This window comes from Macaca fascicularis, chromosome 1 (assembly GCF_037993035.2).
Source record: "Macaca fascicularis isolate 582-1 chromosome 1, T2T-MFA8v1.1".
Classification (NCBI taxonomy): Eukaryota; Metazoa; Chordata; class Mammalia; order Primates; family Cercopithecidae; genus Macaca; species Macaca fascicularis.
In genome coordinates, this window is record NC_088375.1 from 212,480,981 (window position 1) to 212,496,681 (window position 15,701).

At 54.7% G+C, this 15,701-nt stretch overlaps 2 protein-coding genes across 6 annotated transcripts; both read right to left on the reverse strand.

Moving 5' to 3' along the window:
* Window positions 1-1,651: 1,651 nt before the first annotated feature.
* Window positions 1,652-6,098, reverse strand: C1QC (complement C1q C chain). 4 transcript variants are annotated; one of them, XM_015441083.4, is made up of 3 exons: window positions 6,017-6,098; window positions 5,539-5,732; window positions 1,652-2,538 (listed from the first exon to the last, which is right to left on the reverse strand). In XM_015441083.4, the coding sequence occupies exons 2-3, from the start codon at window positions 5,717-5,719 to the stop codon at window positions 1,982-1,984; spliced, it is 738 nt and encodes a 245-aa protein (XP_015296569.1). In that variant the 5' UTR covers window positions 5,720-5,732; window positions 6,017-6,098; the 3' UTR covers window positions 1,652-1,981. The 4 variants fall into 4 exon arrangements, with proteins under 4 accessions (XP_015296569.1, XP_015296576.1, XP_015296579.1 ...); XM_015441090.4 differs by having other exon boundaries at window positions 5,994-6,098; XM_015441093.4 differs by having other exon boundaries at window positions 5,857-6,098.
* A 4,061-nt stretch (window positions 6,099-10,159) lies between these two features.
* On the reverse strand, window positions 10,160-13,118 carry C1QA (complement C1q A chain). 2 transcript variants are annotated; one of them, XM_015441096.4, is made up of 3 exons: window positions 13,077-13,118; window positions 12,005-12,174; window positions 10,160-10,937 (listed from the first exon to the last, which is right to left on the reverse strand). In XM_015441096.4, exons 2-3 carry the CDS (start codon window positions 12,165-12,167, stop codon window positions 10,363-10,365), a joined length of 738 nt encoding a protein of 245 aa, XP_015296582.3. In that variant the 5' UTR covers window positions 12,168-12,174; window positions 13,077-13,118; the 3' UTR covers window positions 10,160-10,362. The 2 variants fall into 2 exon arrangements, with proteins under 2 accessions (XP_015296582.3, XP_065384207.1); XM_065528135.2 differs by having other exon boundaries at window positions 12,919-13,118.
* Between the last annotated feature and the right edge of the window lie 2,583 nt (window positions 13,119-15,701).

Genomic DNA, 15,701 nt, shown 5'->3' on the forward strand with positions numbered 1-15,701 from the left:
ATGCATATGTGTGTATGTCTGTACATGTGTCTTTATATGCATGTGTATATATGCATATATGTGTGTGTGCATGTGTGTGTGTGTCTTTCTCTCCCTGCTTCCCATCTTACACACTTTTCATGCTCCTGTCATGTGCCAGGTGTGTATGGAAGGGGCCATCCCCCATGATTCTTACAGTCTAGAGGGGAGGCAGACCTGTAAGGGACTAAGTGCACAAAAGCCAGTTGGTTGGCTGTGTGCATCAGATTCCCCTGCAAACCGCCAACTCATTTACAGCCTGGTCTTCCCCAGACCTTTATAACACAGCCCGGAGTTGAGAAATCTGGTTTTGCTTGTTTTATTTTGTTTTAAGTAAGTCTTTAGGTTAATTTTATTCACCACCTGATTTGGGAACCTGGGCTCTAAGGAGTCATGAATTTGTGCCCAAATTTGTGGAGGGCACTGTGGGGACCCAAGGGGTAAATCGGAGAAGGCTTCGTGGAGGAGGTGATGTTTGTGTTGACTCCTGACAGTTGAGTGAATATTATCCAGGTGGATGGATGATTTGCAGGAGTGGGAGGGACTTCATGGGCAAAGGCAGGGAGTTGTGACACAGCCCCTTTCCCAAACAGAGGAGCCAAAGTGAATGGAGGTGGTTGTAGAACTCAGCTTGAGCCACTGCTCTTCACAGCCCATGCCTCAGTTGGCTGGTGCTTCCATGACTCCGTGGGGCTTTGTGGAACCAAGCTGTGATCACAGCCAGGACAGGCCAGGTTCTCCCAGGCTAGAGTGAGCCTCGAGTCTGACTGGGTGCTGAGAATTGGACCAGCAGTCTGCATAGGAAAGTTAGACTTTTGATCTTTTTGTACCTGAAACATCAAATTGTGGGCTTCCATCATCCTCCAAGAAGGACCATGGTGGCTGGGTCCAACCACCAACAACCTCACAGTCCAAACTTGATGGCTGGTGGGCAGCAGTGGCTTGAGATCTCCCGGGAGTCCCAGAGTCTGTGAGTTATTTGGGGTAATTCAAACATCTGGGGGGCCAATTCTCTCTCTCTCTCTCCCCCCCCATGCCCATCTCAGAGCATGATTATGAATATTAAATGAGTTAATATGTGTAAAGTGCTTAGAGTAATGACTGGCATATACTAGGTGCTCAGTAAATGTTAGTTATTATGATTTTATTCGTTCATTCATTTACTCTGCTTTTAGTTGTTCACTTACCCACTTATGCATTCATTCATTCACACCAATTTCTTATTCATTCAGCACAAATTCATTGCACACATCTTGTCTTTGTCTGTACTGGGCTTACCCAAGCCCAGTTCCCTCCCATGGTAAATGCTCCTGAAGTTTAGCACAGGCCCGGGAAGTCAAACTGATTCCCATTTACCTGTGACCTTGGATACCTTTAATAATGGCAGTGCCTCTCCCACCAAAAAAAAAGTGAGAGTGGATGACCCCTTGGGGACCTCTGGCAGCGTGTAACCACACTTAGAACATCTCTCTCCCACCAGGCCAAATGGCGCTGAGTCCCAACACTGGCAGCCAAGCTTTCCTGAGCACCAACCAGATACCTTGAGCCCAGAGCCCATGGACCGCTATGGCTGATGCAAAGTCGAAGATCTGAAGTTCAAAGAATCAGCAATGAGGAATCTGGGCCAGGCATATGTATTGATTTCATGATTTATTTATATATCTTCCCACCCCTTCCAATACTTGAAAACAAAACAAAACAAAAAAAGAATGGCAGTACCAGAAGGCATTGGTTACGTGTCACAGGAACCACACAAGCAGTGACTCCTAAAGAAGTTCAGAGGAAGGAAAGAACCCATGTGGTGGGGTGGAGTGGGTTGGGGGTGGGTGAGCCAGGGTGGGCTCCCTGGAGGAGGAGTCCATCCGGCGGGGAGAATGGTCTAGGCAAGGATGCAGACTGGCCGGTAAGGTGGGTCCATGCAGGAAGCTGAGGGAGGTGGATGGCTCGAGCCCCTCTGCCCGCCCTAGTCGGGGAAGAGCAGGAAGCCGGAGAAGACGCTGTCGGAGCCCTGGATGCCCACCATGTCGTAGTAGTCATTGACACCCAGCCACACCTCCTCGCCCACCTGCAACCTCAGCAGCACACCGCCCGAGTTGACCTGATTGGCTTGGGACGTGTGGCCACAGAAAGTGACCACCTTGACGCCGCCGCGGTACAGCAGCACGCACAGGTTGGCTGTATGCGACGCGTGGTAGACAAAGTAGTAGAGGCCGGGGACTTTGCAGGTGAACTTGCCAGTGCTAGTGTCATAATCTCCCTGCGGGTTGGTGAGGACCGCATTGAATCTGATCAGGCTGTTGGGTGCAGGGGGCTGGTGGGTCTGCCGAGCGACCGTGAACACTGACTGGTACTTCTGCTTGTATCTGCCCTCCTCGCCTGGCTCTCCAGGGATGCCCATGGGGCCGGGCACCCCTGGCATCCCAGGGGGTCCCATGGGGCCATTTTTCCCAGGATGGCCAGGTGTGCCGGGTTCTCCCTTCTGCCCTTTGGGTCCTCGGGTCCCGGGAATGGCTGGGATTCCTGGAGATGGAGAAGGCAGAGAGAAAGGGTAGGGTGGGGGACAGGGAGGAGGGACCCTGAGGGTGTCTTCCAGGGAACACAGCGCTGGCGTTTGGTCTCTAGAATCTCATTCCCATAGATGGGCTGTCTCCCTAGGAGCCGGGTGCAGGGAGTCAGGCTTTGGCTGGAGGGAGAGAGAGAGTCTGGTTCAAGTCCTGCTTCTCCACCAACCCGCCCTCTGACCTTGTCTAAGGCACTTCCCTGTCTCTTGGCCTCAGTTTCCACATTTGTGATGGAGCAAGTAGGGAGCTCAGAGCTGGGCGGGATCTCAGATGCCATGAACGTCAGCCCACGGACAGATGGCATGTGGCCACACGTATCTTGCTGGGCCTGCACAATGTTTTTTACAATTTTTAATTGGAGCCCAACATGTACAAATTCAGAACTCATTTGAAATTGAAATTCTCAGAGCTCCTTGACAAAAAATCAGAAGGTTGGTCAGAGGCAGCTTAAGTTTCAGCTTCTGTCCACTTGCATCAGCCCCTTCAAGACCTTTTGCCTGATTTTGTATTTCTAATTTTTTTCAACTTTTTTATTTTGAAATATTTATAGAGACAAAGAAAGTTGAAAAAAAACAAACAAACAAAAGAACAGGGACTCTTCACCCAGTTTTCCCCAATGCCACAACTTGCATAACTAAAGTATAATGTCAAAACCAGGAAGTTGACAGAGCTTATCTAGACCTCACCAGTTTTATATACACTTTGTGTGTGTGTGTGGTTCCAATATAATTTTGTCACGTGTAAATTTTTGTGACCACTCTCACCTCTGCAATCAAGTGTATCTGTCAGTTTGTATTATTTTTCACAAAGAGGACTCTCAACATTTTATAAGCTTCAGAGTCCCACAAAACCTATATCCACTCCTGAGATGGACTCCCCAGGTTAGCACATGGGAACCCCTGGATGGAGCCAAATTGAAGCCGCCCCACTACAGGGCCTGCTCTCTCCAGCTCACCCCAGCCCCATTCAGCCCACGTCAGCCCCCATGACAGCTGGCCTGGTTCAATTTCCCTCATGTTACCGATGAGGAAGCCGAGTCAGAGACTTGCCCAAGGCCATGCAGCCAGTTTGAGGTGCAGTCAGGTCTCTAACTCAAGTGTAGAGAATCCCAGGGTCTCACTCTGTTCCAGCCCCGATGATCTGAGCCTCTGTGAGATTTTTCTCCCCTTATCTAAATCATACCCATCTTTAAAGGTCTGACTCCAGTTTCCTCTTCCAGGAAGCCCTCCTTGACCACCCCCATCAGCCCTCATGTTTCCTTCCCTCCTCTGACTTCCATCGGGCTGGGAGTCTGTGCAGACCCATTTATGACAGATCCTCTATGACTTATGAACTTGTTAGGCCTCAGCATTGGGGTCAGGACCCAGCCGACCTGGCCTTCCCACCTGTGACCCTGGGAGGGTGACCTCCCTCCCTGAGCCTGTGTTTGCTCAGTTGAGATACAGGCCTAATAGAAGAGGGAGTCCCTGAAAGGGTGGAGTGGAAGAAGGCACAGTGCCAGGCACACTGCAGGAGGCGTGCCCTGGAGTGTCTGGTCCTCATGATGGCTCCAGGGATGCTGAGCAGAGCAGCGTCTCATCCTTCGTGATGTCTTCAAACCACCAATTGAGAGGAGGCCAGGAAACAGCAATAGAGAGGGGGCTTGAGAGGCAGCCGAGGGCAGTGGTGGAGAATGTGGACTTGGGAGCTGGACGGGATCCCACTGTGTGACTTTGGACAAGTTGCTCAATCTCTCTGAACCCCAGCTTTGACATTCGCAAAATGAGGGTCAATCACTTCTTCAAGGGATTGTGGCCTCGGTTTTATCATTCCTAAAACTGAGACCACACCTGGGACTTGGGGGCTCAATCATTGGTGGCCATCAGCTACCCTGGGCAGGGAGATGGCCAGAGGCAGCTGTGAAGTACAAGCTCCTGGAAGATGGCAGACCTGGAGACCTCATTGAGCTCACCCTAAGTTCACCCTAAATTGGAAAATTCCTTCTGGAAAGTTGGTGTCATTCCATCTATCCAGGAGGGAAGATGATGGTGGGACCACTCCGAAGGACATTCCTCTCAGCTGGCCTCCCTCCCTTCCACCGTGTCTGTCACCCCATCACCTCTGCTCGGTGTCACTCCAGGCCAGCTCCAGGCATGCCCAGCATCCCAGACGTGCCCAGCTCACTCACAGACAAGGCACTCACACTCCCCAGGGCTCCAGCCCCAGCCCCAGCCCCAGTCACCCATTCATAGCCTCAGCCCCCTTCTCTTATGCCAAGGATTGACTGTGGACCTCCAACAGAGGTTTCTCTGGCTGCAATTCCGACCTCTCGCTCCCCACCCCTCCAACTCTCCAGAATCCTAAGGAGGGAAGTGAGCACAGATCTCTGATAAAACCAATGATACAATAGCCTACACCTGTATAGACCTCCCCGGTGCTCAGGGCTGTTTTATATTTAAGTTAACTTAATCCTCACAGCAACCCTGTGAAGCAGGTGCTACCATCTCCTCGTTTTACAGATGAGGAAACTGAGGCACTGCGAGGTTAAGTAACTTGTGCGGGTTCACATAGACGGAATCAGTGGGGCTGGGATTTGAACCCTGGCATTGGATATGTTCACTGTGTGGGCCCCAGCTTCCCCAGGTGCCCATGTTGCAGGGCAAGAAAACTTTCCCTGCACCGTGTCCTGTGAGCCTCCTGGCCACCTTTGGGGCAGGCACTTAATCCCTCCCTATAATTGGGTGAGGAGGAGGAGGAGCACGGAGGTGCGCCGGGCCCAAGGTCACCTCTGGGGAGGCCTGAAGCCTGGGCTCTGAGGATAGAGGAGCCAGACCCACCGTGAGAGTCCGACTCTGCCCTGGGGCAGACGTAGCAGCAAGGGAATGCACTTCCTGCTGTCCCCTGCCCCCTGGTCAGCCCCAGACAGACACTCTGATCCCTGCCCCAGACCCAAACCCCTAAACCAGGCCAGCAGACTCACCTGGCTCCCCCTTAGGCCCTGGAAGTCCATCGTGCCCATCCTTCCCTGGTGCCCCGGGCAGGCCGGGCATCCCTGGGATCCCGTAGCAGCCTGTGTTGGCTTGGCCCCTGAGGGGCAGCAGCAGCAGGAGCAGCAGCAGCTTCAGCCCAAGGTGGGGCAGGGAGCTGGGCCCCACGTCCATCCTGGAGAAGGAACTGGGAGGGAGAGAGCTGAGCTGTCCCCGCCAGCCCCTCACCTGCCCCCAACCCTCTCATTCCCCAGGACCCGTCCTCCTCAACCCTCAGGAGCTCGCTTTCCTGCCTCCCCCAGGAGCCTCACCATGGATGGATGGTGGGGCCTCTTCTTCAGCCCAGGCCCCGGGGCCCAGGCTTCCTTCCCCTCACACACCAAGTTGCCCCTGGCACCACGTTTCAGGAAGGTGGCAGAAGGTGGGGGAAATGGCCATCTGCCCATACCTGGGCAGGGGTCCGGGCCTCACCTGTGGGTGAGCGGTTTCTGGCCTGGTCACAGAGCTGTCCTCAGATCTGCTTCCCCTCTCCCAGACAAGAGGACACGGTGTCAGAGTGGTCAGAGCAAGGATTGCCCAAAGCAGGGCTGGGCCCCCTCCCCTTCTCGTGCCCTCCCCCAATCCCACATCCCCTTTCCCAGAATTTTCCCTGACTTGACACTTTCTTTTGGGTGCTGAGCCAGACTGACCACAGCAATACCCCTGCCCACATCCCCTACCGGCAGTCAGTGTCCGAAATGAGGAACTGTCCCCTGCCCCAGCATCTGGCTGAGGGCGTGTGTGTGTGTGTGTGTGTGTGTGTGTGTGTGTGTGTAAACACAAGCCGCCAGGGCACAGACGTCCCCTAGCGTCAGGTTCATCCCATCTAATGACCAATGTTAGCATTTGCTGTGCCTGAGACTCAGTTTTCCCAGAATCCCTAGGAGGAAGTTATTATCCCCCTTTACAGATGAGGAAACTGAGGCTCAGGAGGACATACACCATTGCCCAAAGTCACACACTCAGTGGTCTCTTGGGGCCCAAAGCCTTGCTCTGACCCCTCTGCTCAGCTGCCTCCAGAAACAAGCCTCACATGCACTTGTCAAGTTGCAAGCCTTGTTCTAGAAACTTCCATGTGCCCCATCCCAGTGGCCACACTTGGAGGTGGACCCCCAGGATGGATGCTTTGGCGGCAGGCAGCTGTTATGGTGCACGGGCTGCCCCAGCGACAGAGTCAGGGCCCTGGCTTCTCCTTCCAGCCCTGTCACTCCATGGACCAGATGCCTTCAGCAGATCACAGGTCCCTCTGGCCTCCCTTCTGTCTACTGGGGGGGCCTTGGCTTTCAGTATTGGTGCCTCTTCCATTGCTGGGGGCTCCTGGTCTTCCCTGATGGTTCCATCTTCCCTGCAAGCACCACCCTCCTCGCCTGCTTCCTGGGCATGCCCTGCCTCTGGGCTTGGAGCCCACCATGGCTGGTGAGGGGCTCCCCATCAGGACCAGGCCAGCAGAGCTGAGAGGCCCTCTCCCCTCTCCCTCTTCTCCTCACGTGAGATTCTAGGGATGAAGGGGCTGTCAGGCAGTAGCAGGGCTTCAGCCTCTACCCCATACCTGCCACCTGTGTCCATTGGTTCCCCCTCTGTAACATGGGGGCTTCTGACAGCTCCAGGCCAGTGGCTGGGATTCGGTGCACAACACACGTGCGATGCCTTGTCCCGTGCCAGGCATGGGCAGGTGTTCAGAGCTCTGCCCCTGCCTCGCTGAGGAACCCTCAGGGTCTCAGTCTCCCTTTCTGTGTCTCCACCCTGTGCTGTGGGGCTGCAGAGAGTGTAGGGTGAGTTAAGGGACACGAACGCACTTGGCCTTAGGAGTCCCTGGCGGGTGGAAGCCTGGGATGAGAATAAATGATGGACACATGCATTAAGAGGCTGGGGGCCACCCAGCCTGACGGCACTGGGCGCCTGTCTTCCCTCTTCACCTCCTCTGTGCCTGGGTCTGGCTTGTCCAGCAGGTGGCAGCCTCGGCCCACACTCAGCCCTCCCGTGCCCCGCCCACTTGGCCCTGCTCTGGGCTGCTCCAGTTCATTCCCCTCCTGGAGGGGCCAGAGATTTTGCATTGGTGTAGTGGGTGGATGGTGGGGTATGGGTAGGATTTAGGATAAGGGGGTGGTCGGGCACTCCCTGCACGTCCCGTTTATCTAGTTTGGCCTCTACTGCCGCTGATGGGGACTCCACCCCTGGCATTTTCTTTGCATGCCCTAACCCTGTGGGGTCAGGCAGCCGTGGTTCAGCCCCAGGGCCCTTCCCCTTTCTGGCTGTGTGTCCTTGGGTAGATGTCTGCTGTCTCTGAGCCTCAGTGTCCACATCGATTTTGCTGGGATTAAATACATCAGTGGCCGTGGAATGCCCAGCACATAGGTGCCTGAAGACCCGTCTCTTTTCCTGGCGCTGGTTAAACAGTGTGTGTTCTGAGTGGGCGAGGCGGGGGGAGAGCAGGGCCGAGCTGACTCCGGACGGGAGCTGAGGGGCTACCCTGAGGCTGTGGATGGAGGGTTCGCCCTCTCCCTGGGCCCTCCTCACTTCTTCCCGACCCCCAAAGGCTGTTGGCAGAGCAGGGACAGTCCGAGGAGAAGGTCTTGTATTTTAGAGGTGGATACTCAGGTTGTGCACTCGAGGACCGCGAGGCCATTTGTGTGTCAAGTGGTGGATGGGAGGGACAGCCCTGTATTTCTGAGGCTGGCCCTGTGAGAGTTTGAGCGTGTGTGTAGGGAGGTCCGTGTGGGAAAGAACGCAGGCATTCTGAGGCTCATGCACGCTGGAGTGAGGAGGATGTGTGTGCCTGGGTGTCAGGAGTGTGTCTGGGACACCTGCGGAAGACAGAGAGAACATGCGATAGTTCATGGATGTTACTTGTATGTCTGAGGCAGGGGCTGTGTGCTATGATGGCTCGTGCCTCCCTGAGTGTGTCTGTGGGTGTGAAGGCGTAACTGGTGTGTGTGTGTGTGTGTGTGTGTGTATGTGTGTGTGCAGCACAAAGATAAACCCAGCTTCCTTTGAGAAACTGCGTAGGGCATTGGACATTTTCAGATCTGAACTCCTGGCCTCCTTATTTCTCCCGTGTTCGAGGGACAGGATGGGATTTGCTGCTTTGTAGTAGCTTCCAGAGAGACAAGTAGGAGCCTGGAATGCACTGTGAGCATTCAAGACTCTCCCAGCCCCCAGCCCGGGCGGAATGTCCAGCAGGCAGCAGAGGCAGCAGCCCCAGTCTCCACACCTGCCGGGTGGAAGCCCAGGGCTGGACTTAGGAAACCTAGCTTCAGGAAGCACTGCTGAGCGCCCTTGGGCCAGTTGCTTCCCCTCTCTGATTCCTGCCCCTGCCTTCCCAATACAGGGTTGGAAAAGCACCTGTGTGATGCGTCAAGTGCTTCATAGAAGCCGGGGAGGCTGGTGAGGGTAGTGGTTAAACACAGGCTTGGGCATCAGTAAGACTTGGGTTCAAATCTCAGCTCCTTCCCACCCCCCAACTTTTTTTTTTTTTTTTTTTTTTTGAGAGATGGAGTCTTGCTCTGTCACCTAGGCTGGAGTGCAGCGGCACGATCTCAGATCACTATAACTTCTGCCTCCCTGATTCAAGCAATTCTCCTGCCTCAGCTTCCCAAGTAGCAGCGCCACTACAGGTGTGTGCCACCACGCCCAGCTAATCTTTGTATTTTTAGTAGAGACGGGGTTTCACTATATGTTGGCCAGCCTGGTCTTGAACTCCTGACCTCAAGTGATCTGCCTGCCTTGGCCTCCCAAAGTGTTGGGATTACAGGCGTGAGCCACCGTGACTGGCCCCCAGATCCTCCCCTTAGATGCTGATTTGCTGATTGATGCCTACTCCTTGCAGCCTCAGTTTCATCATCTGTAATGTAGGGCCAGCATACCATACCCAGAGCTTGATCATAAAGATTAAATAAAATATAATAATAGCAAAACTTCCATAGTCCTTATTATAAACCGAGCACTGCTCTACAATTTTCATGTATTAAGTTATTTAATCCTCCCAATGACCCTTTGAGGTAGGCGCTATCATCAGTCCCACTTTCCTCAGATAAGGAAACTGAGATTTCAGAGCTTGTTAACATGCACATGATTAGACATCTAATAAGTGGTGGCATCAGGATTCAAACCTGGGTAGATGAGGCTGCTAGGACCTGCTAAACACATTGTGTGAAATACTAAGAATGGGCTGGGCGTGGTGGCACACACCTCTAATCCTAGCACTTTGGGAGGCCGAGGCTGGCAGATCACTTGAGGTCAGGAGTTCGAGACCAGCCTGGCCAACATGGTGAAATCCCTTCTCTACTAAAAATACAGAAACTTCACCGGGCATGGTGGCAGCTGCCTGTAATCCCACTTACTTGGGAGGCTGGGGCAGGAGAGTCGCTTGAACCAGGGAGGCGGAGGTTGCAGTGACCAAAGATCACGCCATTGCACTCCAGCCTGGGTGACAAGAGCGAAACTCCATCTCAAATAATAATAATAATAATAATAATAATAATAATAATAATAATGACAGGCCTGCTTCTTAAGCACTGGATCGTTATCATTCTTAGGCCTCCCTCTCAATGCCCCGAGTAGCAACTGAAGCTCAAGTTCGGCAGACACAGACACAGATGTTTATTCCAGGAAGAGTTCTAAGAAACGAGCTGTCTTAGAGCATGTGTCACGGGGGCAGCCAGTCCTGGGGCTCTCGGAGCCAGCCCCCTCCCTTCAGCAGCTGAAACAACAGCGCCCCCATTTTACAAAGCGGAGCATGGAAGCCAGAGAGGTGGGTGGGGGAGGGGTCCTTCCCGGGCTCAGGTGGACGGGAAGATGAGGAAGCCGCTGAAGACGCTGTCAGCCTCAAGACCTTGGTAAATGTTACCCTTTCTGGGGTCTTTTTCGACCCAGACCTGGTCACCCCGCTGCAGCTGAAGCACCATGCCCCCTGACACCACCTGGAAGAGCCCCTTGTTGGTGGTGTCACAGAAGCCCAGGGAGCGTCTGACCTGGCCCCTTGAGGAGGAGACAATGGACAGGCAGATCTCCCGCTCGGACACCACCTGGAAGGTGAAGTAGTAGTAGCCGGGTACAGTACAGACGAATCGGCCTGAGTGGTTCTGGTATGGCTCTTCCTGGTTGGTGATGACCATGTCAAAGATGACCACGTTGCCCCCCATCGGTGGGTTCCGCCGAATGGCCGAGAAGGCCGGCCGCGGCTGGTCCTTGATGTTTCCTGGGTTGCCCTTGATACCTTTAATTCCTGGGATGCCACGGTCCCCGAGGGGGCCACTGGGCCCTGGGTAGCCCACCTTGCCAGGGTTTCCAGAGGGCCCGGGTTCCCCCTGGTCTCCTTTAAGGCCTTGGATGCCTGTCCTGATGCCAGGGGCCCCTGTGGGGAGAAATGCCAGATTGGGAGTCAGAATCCAATGCCTACCAGTCCTCAGGGAGAGAGCTGGACCCCCTGAGTCTATGGGATAAAGGGCAAGGAAGCACCTGGGCCTTCAGGACATCGATTCTGACTAGCTGTGTGACTTTGGGCAAGCATCTCAACCTCTCTGAGCCTCCGCTTCATCTGTAAAGTGGAGAGAAGTGTGAACAGGCACTTGGGAAAATGTCAGGTTCTGGGAAATGCATGGCACTCTGGCTGCTCTGCTGTGCTCCTGCCCAAGGCTGAGGACTCCATACCCCTCTGGAGGGCACTGACCTTGACTTCTTCAGGTTCGGGGACCACATGTAGGATGCCCGGATGCAAATTATTGCAAATGTCTATGTGATCCTTCTGGTCTGCTCTGGACTAGGAGGCCTAGGGGGATTCCATGAGACTCCCTTTCCACTTTGGTCAGGACCTCCTCCCTTTTCCATCACCCCCGGCCTTTCTTCTAGAATGTGAGAGTTTCTGAAGCCTAGAGGTGCTGGGGAGGGGGAAGCAGGGACCGTGTTGGGGGTGCTGGAAGGAAGCGAAGGGTCAGTTGCAGTTATTTGATCCCTCTCTCTGTGCCAGGCAGCGTTATTTCTCCATTTTACAGATGAGGCCACATAGGCTCAAAGAGGGCCGATAATTTGCTTGAGGTCACACAGCAAGGCAGTGGCTCCTGAGTCTAAACTCTGGGTCCTCGTTTTTCTGTTAAGAGAACTGTGAGCAAGCACTCAGCATTGCTGCCAGAACTTTCACATTCACTGCTCAAAGGGAGCAGAGGGAGTCATTCTCCAGAGGGTGAAGGTGAAGCTGAAGAAAGAGGACCCAGGCAGTAAAGGGGGAGTGGAGAGGCCTGAGGACATGGCCTAGGGAGAAGGCTAGGCCTCCCTTAGCCCCTGGGGCCAAGTGCAAACTGGAGAGGATTCATGGGGCATTGGGGGCAGACGGGCTCTTGATTCTCAGTGCCACCCCAAGCCTTCGCTCTGGAGGCCAGGCCAGGCCAATGTCCAAGGGGCTAGGTCCTGAGGGAGAGTGCTTACCAGGCTCCCCTCGCTCCCCCTTGAGGCCTGGCCGCCCCGGTCTGCCGGGTCTTCCTGCCACCCCGTTCTTCCCGTCTGGTGCTCGGCACACATTCTGGGTCACGATAGAGGCCAGCGATATGGCCAGCACACAGACCACCAGCCATCCCTGGGGGCCTTCCATGTTGTCCCTGTGGAGACACGGGAGGGCCTGGACAGGCTGGACATCACACTCACACCCAGCTCACACCCTTGAGTCCCATGCACACAATGATATATGCACAGCCCTCCCCCAGTGCACATGCACCCTCCGGGGCTCTCAATGTCCACTCTCAATCCAGCGCCAGGGACCCCACACATATACACAGAACCACAAACTCACACACATCCACACATGTAACCAAGCACACCCACATCATCACACATTCACACAAACACAGTCTCTCATACATGTACCTACAAAACACAGTAGGCAAACTCGGAAATCCACTAAACCCCCCTAGACACACAACTGATACCCAAATAGACTCTGTCCCTCACTCACACGGACACACCATTCATACACTCCCACAGGTGATCGATTTCATTGAACAAATGTGTATTGAGCGCCTGCTCCTTGTTTAATTAACACTGGCTCACCCAGATGGTGGAGCTGTGCATACGCACAGGAATTCACAAACGCTCAACACCACACCTGCTCACTCTTCTGCATGCTCCGCGCCTTTCAGTATCCACCTGAGCACGGGAGGCTGGCTGCCCCCACAGTCCCCTCTGCTGGGTCCCACTGCCAGCTCTGGCACCCCAGGCTTTTCCTTCTTTGTGTTGGGGGGCCAGGACCCACGAACCCTGGTCTTACATTCAGTTGCTGGGTCTAACTCATCGCCTTTCACCCTCCCTCAAGCCCCGGCTCAAGGAGTTAAGTTCCCTCCACTCACCCATTCTGGGTTCCTGATCAGCACTGCACTCCCATCCCTATCCTAGAATCAGCCACAGTTATTTCCCTCCCTCCCTGCCTCAGTTGCCCAGCCTACTGGGCCAGCTCCCCTGGGTCCCGGAACTCCGCAGCCCCCTCCCTCTGGGACTCTGGCCTCACCTGCCTCCCGTTGTCAACTCCAACTGGATGCTCCTGCCCTCTGCCCGGGGACCCTGTGGGCTGCCCAGCAGGAGTGGCGCCAGGCTGTGGCCAAGTTTCACATCCCTTCCCACTTCCCCTTCTCCAGACCTGCCCCCCTGAACTTCCCCAGGGGCCAGAAGCTCACCAGGGACATTTTGAGCAGACTTCAGCAAGACATTGGATGTCCTGCCCCAGCAACAGCTGGTGTGGGGGTGGGGGCAGTGAGGCCAGTGCCTGTGAGGACATGGGGTGGAGGCCATGCAGGATGAGGCTCTGAGAACCAGAGAAGCACAGAACACCAGAGCGGAAGGAATCTTTAAAAAAATCTGTCCCTTATAGGACTTTTCATGATTATGAAAGTGACACGCAGTTCATTGCCAAAAGCTTGGAAAATACAAAGAAGAAAGAACAGTGCATTGGTGAGAAGGAAGCACAGCAATCTGTTTCTAGACTTGCTGCTTCCTAGTTGCATGTCTTTGGGAAATTACTTGACGTCCTGGGCTCTCAGTGTTGTCTGTACATTGGGAACGAGGTTCTATGTCATCTGATTACTGTAACATTTTAATGACCTACACATACAAAACACTTGGCACATGGTGAACACTTAACCACTAACTTTTGCCAACATTTGAAAAAACAACAAGTCTGGATGCTTTGGCTTGCGCCTGTAATCCCAGCATTTTGGGAGGCCAAGGCAAGCAGATCACTTGAGGTCAGTAGATCGAGACCAGCTGGCCAACATTGTGAAACTCCATCTCTACTAAAAATTAAAAAAATAGCCAGGTGTGGTAGCATGCACCTGCGTAATCCCAGCTATTAGGGAGGCTGAGCTGGGAGGATTGCTTGAGCCCAGGAGGTTGAGGCTGCAGTGAGCTTTGATCTTACCACTGCATTCCTGCCTGAGAGACAGAGCAAGACCCCATCTCAAAAAAAAAAAAAAAAAAAAAAAGAGATGGCAATGGCAGGCCATCTGGAATGGCTGCTGTCATCACACTGGCTGTGGTAGGGAGGCACGGCCAGGGCTGCATGCTCTGTATAGCCAGTGGGAGCTGGGGACAGTGGGAACCCTACCCTCCTGGGCACCACTGCAGCTGCCAAACCACTGCTGAAGACCCAGGCCTCCTGCTCCATGGAGCAGGCGGGGGCCCCCGCCACCCCCCATGCAGCTGCAGCTGCCTAAACTGTAGCTGTGGACCCAGGCATCCCTGCACTCTTGGGGGCCCAGGAAGGCCCCCCACCAACCCTTGCAGGCTCAGAAGTGCCTGCTCCCACTGCCTGGCTTCTCCCTGCTCTTGGCGCCCACTCTGATCTTGGAGCAAAGCTGGTGCTGAGCCTGGGTGCTGTTGCAGCCTGGCTGGGTGTGTGCATGCTCTGGGAAGTGCTAACACACTAGCCCCCTGCTGCCTTGGCCCCCTCCGGACTTTGGGCACTGACTAGCATGGAAGGAAAGCCAAGGGGAAACTGAGGGCAGCTCAGTGCTGACCTGCAGGTGCCCTTTGGCATGAACAGCCTGGGCACCATGAACAGTAGCAGGAGACAGACAGGCTCCTGGGGGAAGGGGATGGGTCCCTGGTGAGGCCAGGGAAGGCCTGAAGGCTGGGGGCCAGGCTGCCAGTCCCACAGTCCAGAGTGGGAACTTGTGGTATCTTTTCTGGGCTTGCCTATGGCCACCCATGGACCAATCAGTATGCACTTCCTCCCCTCTGAAGCCCGTGAAAGCTTCAGGCTCAGCCAGAGCTGAGCAGACATTGGGATGACCAGCTGCTGAGAGGAGCTACCCGCTCCAGGGCCTCCTCTCTGCTGACAGCTGCAGAGACGGCAGAACAACGTGTCTGCAGAGAGGAGCTTCCCATTCCAGGTCTCCTCTCTGCTGGGAGCTGAACACTCGTCAGGACACCCTGGCTGTGGAAAGGAGCTGTTCCCTGAGGGAGGCCTGCAGGAGGCTGCGCTGTTCTATCGCTCAATAAAGCTCCTCTTCGTCTTGCTCACTCTCCACTTGTCTGCATACCTCATTCTTCCCGTTTGCAGGATAAGAACTTGGGACCCATCAAATGGTGGGGCTGAAAGAGCTGTGACACAAACAGGGCTGCAACATGCCCCTTGCTTGCCACGGTGTGAGTGAAGAGAAGGAGAGAAGAGCTGCAGCCCTTCGGGGAACCCAGACCTGGGAGCTCCCCAAGCCAGGGCTGTGACTCCCTTTTTGGGGCCCCGTGGTTCCTGGCATCTCCAAGCTTCTGGGTGCCACCGTGTTCCCTGGTGCCAGCCATGGAAGCTGCTTGTGGTGTACCTGGTTTAGCCACAACCTCTCAGAGAGCTGGTGCCCATACTGGCACCTGGAGCTGTTCACCCCACTACAGCAGCTGGCATGTCTGACTGTGTGCAGTAGCCAGACCCCACGTTCACTCACACACCCCTCACTGTTCCATCCCTGACTTGCCCTGGGCAGATGTGCAACCCAGGCTGGTAACGTGAGCTGGGTGCAGCCTGCCAGGTGGAGTGAGTGAAATGAGCCCAGTGGGCCTGAGCAAAACTTGGGCAAAGGTGCCACCAGTCACAGAGGTTTCCAGCCAGAAAAATGACACCCCAAAGATCCCGTAACACCAT

Excerpts from the sequence above, each read along its gene's own strand:
- C1QA (XM_015441096.4), bottom strand. The coding sequence starts at position 12,167 with ATGGAAGGCCCCCAGGGATGGCTGGTGGTCTGTGTGCTGGCCATATCG. Across the intron at positions 10,938-12,004 it reads GGGGGAGCGAGGGGAGCCTG|GGGCCCCTGGCATCAGGACA; the intron begins GTAAGCACTCTC and ends TTCTCCCCACAG.
- C1QC (XM_015441083.4), bottom strand. The coding sequence starts at position 5,719 with ATGGACGTGGGGCCCAGCTCCCTGCCCCACCTTGGGCTGAAGCTGCTG. Across the intron at positions 2,539-5,538 it reads AGGGCCTAAGGGGGAGCCAG|GAATCCCAGCCATTCCCGGG; the intron begins GTGAGTCTGCTG and ends CTCCATCTCCAG.